We start from the raw sequence: 4319 nt of genomic DNA, 5'->3' as shown, positions 1-4319 counted from the left end.
TATGATGATTGAACTTTCTTTGTTCCCTATTGGTTTGATTCGCCGAGATGATGGCATCTTACGTATTAGCTCTATCTGATCTTTCCTTTCTCCTCTAAAAGTTGTATTTTGTTTTCTTGAGTTCTTATTAATGAAGAGAATGTGGAATGATGAATGTTGAACTTTATTGTTCCCTATTGGTTTGATTGCCGGAATGATGGCATCTTATGTATTATTTGTTTTATATCTTGTTTCTGATTATTTGTTAGGTTGGGAATTGTCTTTTTTTCCCTAAGGTGTTTTGTCAGACGACCATAAGAACTATTAGACTCGGATTAGTGTTCGTCATGTGTTTGTGTTTGCTGTTCTTTATCTCTGGTTAGTGTCTTTAGTCATTGCCGATGGATTGAATCTGAGTTTGTAACTTCGGCCTATCATCTCTCTGAGCGGAGAGATTTATTGATGAATTTTGTCTTGTAATTGTAGGCTTTTTAGCTTATTAATCTATCAAGATTGTTGTTCTCATTGATGAACTCTTGACGAAAGTTCAAAATAGATAATTTTTAAATTAATTGACCAATATATAAAGTCTGAATTGAACGTGAACTGAATCCAAATTTGCTCATTAAAAATTTGATAGCTTATTGCTTAAATTTCGATGTTTATTTAACGTAAACAGCGTGACTAGCTATTTCGACATGGGTGCAACTTGCATAATAGAGATTGAACGTTTTGGACTAAAAGAAAAGAGAGATTGAAATGTGCTGACCGGACATTAGATCAAACCAGGCAATTCCCGAATCAGATATCCAACGTTGATGATGTCATGATATGCTTGCTTCAGATGGTCTTAATAGCTTTTCACCAAGGCTCTCTTCACCAAAGATAAGCAAAATCTTGATAGCTTATGTCCTTGCACTGATAATTGAAAGAATCATTCTCGAGTAGCTGTTTGAATGAGACAAAGACTAAAATCTTTAAAATGATGCATAGCTTTTCCATTGGAATTGTTTGCTTTTCAAAATTCTAAGCCTCCTTCAAGAAAAACACATGTGATCACTTTTGTTGGTTTATATCCACCTAGAGTTAAGCAAACAGACCAAAACACCTAACTGTGACATCAGAAAATATCATCTAACGTTAGCAGTGATCACTTTTGTTGGTTCTAATTGATTCCAGTGCAACATCTGCGTCAAACAGATCATCTTTGAGATTTCTTGTGGAACTTGCGCAAAATCTCAGTTAGGCTGAGTAGGACATCCATTATATATTGTTTACCTTTTCCATCAAGAAACACACATGTGAAATAAAGAAACCCTAATGTGGATGCTCTGTTCTTGAAAACAGAGAACATAGACTTATCAAATAATCATTCTTCTTTTTCACTTCATCTCTTTAATTTGCTATTTGAACATAAAATATATTTCTTTTATTCAAACGATTCTTGTAGTTAAGACAACGACACATGTTCTCAAGCACGTAAAGAGGAAACCTCAAAAAAACATTTTAGGCTTCTTTATTAGTGAGTTCCATTCAAACAACATCCTCGAAACCAAGTCGAGCACTGTCGGAAACAGCCTCCTTCTCTTCATTCTTCAGTTCGACTTCAAGCGCAAGCAACACTTGTCTCTGTTCCACAATCATTCTATCGAGTTCCCTCATGCGAGCACCACGTGATTCCATTTTCTTCTTCTTCACGCAAAGCTCTTCCAGCTTCTTCTTCAACCAATCCAACTCGAAACCTACCCCTTCCAGATCCATAAACGTGTTCTCAGCATCTCTTAGTTCCTCCTCTGTGAGCTCCTGAGGAGCTAAGGAAGCTATGTCTATGAGGTCAAGGAGGTTGTTCAAGTACGCAGTCTTCACCAACTGGTTCTTTGGACGAAGATCTGATGCCGTTTCTGGGTGTCTTTCAAAGATTCTCCTCACACACTCTACCTGAGAACAAGTTTGATGTATAAAGACACCACCACAAGTGATCGTTGTTAAGTAAAATAGGTGTTCTTACCTCTGAATAGTAAACACGAAAGCCATTGATCTCAACTGTTCCATCACCGCTCCACATTGCTACGATCTGAGTTTTCTTGTGATACAGAGAAGAAGCTTTACTTGCAGATTAGGCACGTGCAGTTTTGTGTGTTTGAGGATTGTTTTCATGTAACTGAATATATATACCAAAGAAGATGCATGCATCATTAATAAACTTGAGCTAATTGTAACTTAATAATACCTTGTCATAATTAAATAACATATGATTATTAATGGTATCACACGTCAATCAACTTCTTTGGTACATGACTCAATGCTCTGTTCAGACACCCGAAGATAGTTGCTTTTCCATCAAGAAACACTTGATATTTATGAGCCTAAAACAATTAGGGTATAAAAACTAGATGATCCGTACATATATATTTTTTGGATAGTCTGAGATTCGGATGATCTATAACTACTTAACATTTGGGAGTTAAAGGCGAATGTTTCATCCGAGTGTCACGTCCTGATTACAACTAAAGAAACCTAAAGAGTCTTAAGAGGCCAAACTACAAACCATTTAGTTACCAAAACACCCTAGCATTAGAAGAACCTAAACTCAAGTAACTAAGAACTCAATCCATCAGAAAACATCTTCATCATCAGACAACAAGAGAGGAGCACTTGCAGCCAAAACCTCTGCCTTCTCAGTGTCCAGCTGAGCTTCAAGGTCTAAGCACTTCTGCTTCAAATCCTTCAACTTTTCCTCAGTATTTTGGATCTTAATCTTACCAGCTTTCTCTTTTGCCTTCTTTTCTTTTATCTCACAAATTTTTTTCTCCAACAGTTCCAACTTAAACCCTATAGTTTTCATGTGTGCAAGAGTAGTTTCTGTATCAGACAGATCACCGTTGGAGATTTTCTGAGGTGACAGGTGCAAAGTCTTAGTCAAGCTGAGTAGGACATTCATGTATGCTGTCTTCAGAAGTGGGTTGTTTATAGGAAACTTTGATGCAATGTCTGGCTCTCTCTTAAACAAACGGTTGACAGATTTGACCTAGGAGAGAGCAAAGAAATATGTGTAAAGTAAAACCAAACTATATATACAAAGAACCTAATGAGTCTTTCTTGTTTCTTACCTGTGAAGGAAGAACTTGGAATCCATTAATGATAACTTCAACAACATCTATCTCAGCAACAATTTTGACTTCTTCATCCACCAGAAACCCAAGGGTGGTTTTCATGAGTGGAAAACTCAACCTGGGAGTCTTGTGATCAAACCACTGTTGTGTTACTATAACACCACAATGCAGGCATTCATATCATAAGTTACATGGTGGATATAAACCAGTTATTGAATATCAATTTTGTTCCCAACTTCATAAATAAGCCGGTTCTGGGCAAATGAAATATTCGATTTGGCCCCAAGAACAAGAAGAATCAAAAAGTAGCAAGCTCACCTTGTCGTCGGTAGATTTGTTCAAGAGCCTTATTTACTATAGTCACGGAAAAATTTGCTAGCCTTCTCCATCCAATAGGAAAAGATTCACAATCAGCAACTTCCAAAGTCAAGTAGTTAAGCCATTTTCTTTTGGGATAGGCAATAAGACGCCTGTAGGAAAAAAAAAAAACAAATCAACGAGAGCATATATGCATACGTACACGTTAACATTAGAGAATAGTTTTCGTCTCACGTACCATTTGCAGCCACTAATTACGAATGAGTCAGAACAAATTATCTCCGATCCAAAAGGGGCTAAGTTCTTAATCACCCAAGTGAACTTGCTGTCAACTTGACTCCCCATTATTCTTGACCCGACCGTGGCTGATCACGATTCACGTACTCTCCCGAATTTGTAAATCTAATTATCAGACCACAAATAAAACTATAAACATAGAGATTAAAGATTCCGCTGTGAAATTCTAATAGTTAATTTTAACAAGTTTCAATCTGACAAAAGGAACATAGAAACATAGACGAGAGTGTATAAGAGGACGAAAATAATGAACTATATACTCACAGCCACAGGGTTTCGAATGTTGAGAGAGAGAGAGAGAGAGAGGGACACAGGTTTGGAGATAAATATGAATCCCTTCGTCTCCTCGTATATTTATATAGCTCATTGTTATGAACCAATTTGTGAATGCCATAACCAAATAGGCATATTTCTTTTCTACTGTATACTTTTCATTTATCTATGATGATCTATTGCAATTCACTATATATTTATAAAGGGCTCCATAAATTGAGATATATACAATCTCTTTCTCCCATTAATTTATAACACGTTATCAGCACGAAACTCTAAATATCCTGAGCCAAAACCAAAATCGCAAAACCCTAAACCTAGCCGCGACCCGACGAACCC

General features: G+C 36.7%; 2 protein-coding genes across 2 annotated transcripts; both read right to left on the bottom strand.

Moving 5' to 3' along the window:
- Window positions 1-1370: 1370 nt before the first annotated feature.
- LOC106341440 (MATH domain and coiled-coil domain-containing protein At2g42465) lies at window positions 1371-2102 on the bottom strand. The gene is made up of 2 exons (XM_013780214.1): window positions 1988-2102; window positions 1371-1917 (listed from the first exon to the last, which is right to left on the bottom strand). Exons 1-2 carry the CDS (start codon window positions 2042-2044, stop codon window positions 1513-1515), a joined length of 462 nt encoding a protein of 153 aa, XP_013635668.1. The 5' UTR covers window positions 2045-2102; the 3' UTR covers window positions 1371-1512.
- A 416-nt stretch (window positions 2103-2518) lies between these two features.
- Window positions 2519-4014, bottom strand: LOC106341370 (MATH domain and coiled-coil domain-containing protein At3g58260-like). Its single transcript, XM_013780149.1, has 5 exons — window positions 3972-4014; window positions 3649-3812; window positions 3411-3562; window positions 3090-3244; window positions 2519-3007 (listed from the first exon to the last, which is right to left on the bottom strand). The coding sequence occupies exons 2-5, from the start codon at window positions 3753-3755 to the stop codon at window positions 2594-2596; spliced, it is 828 nt and encodes a 275-aa protein (XP_013635603.1). The 5' UTR covers window positions 3756-3812; window positions 3972-4014; the 3' UTR covers window positions 2519-2593.
- Window positions 4015-4319: the final 305 nt, after the last annotated feature.

Source organism: Brassica oleracea, chromosome C4 (assembly GCF_000695525.1).
Source record: "Brassica oleracea var. oleracea cultivar TO1000 chromosome C4, BOL, whole genome shotgun sequence".
NCBI lineage: Eukaryota > Viridiplantae > Streptophyta > Magnoliopsida > Brassicales > Brassicaceae > Brassica > Brassica oleracea.
Note: the sequence above shows the minus strand (reverse complement) of the source record. Positions and strands in the feature narration are given on the sequence as shown.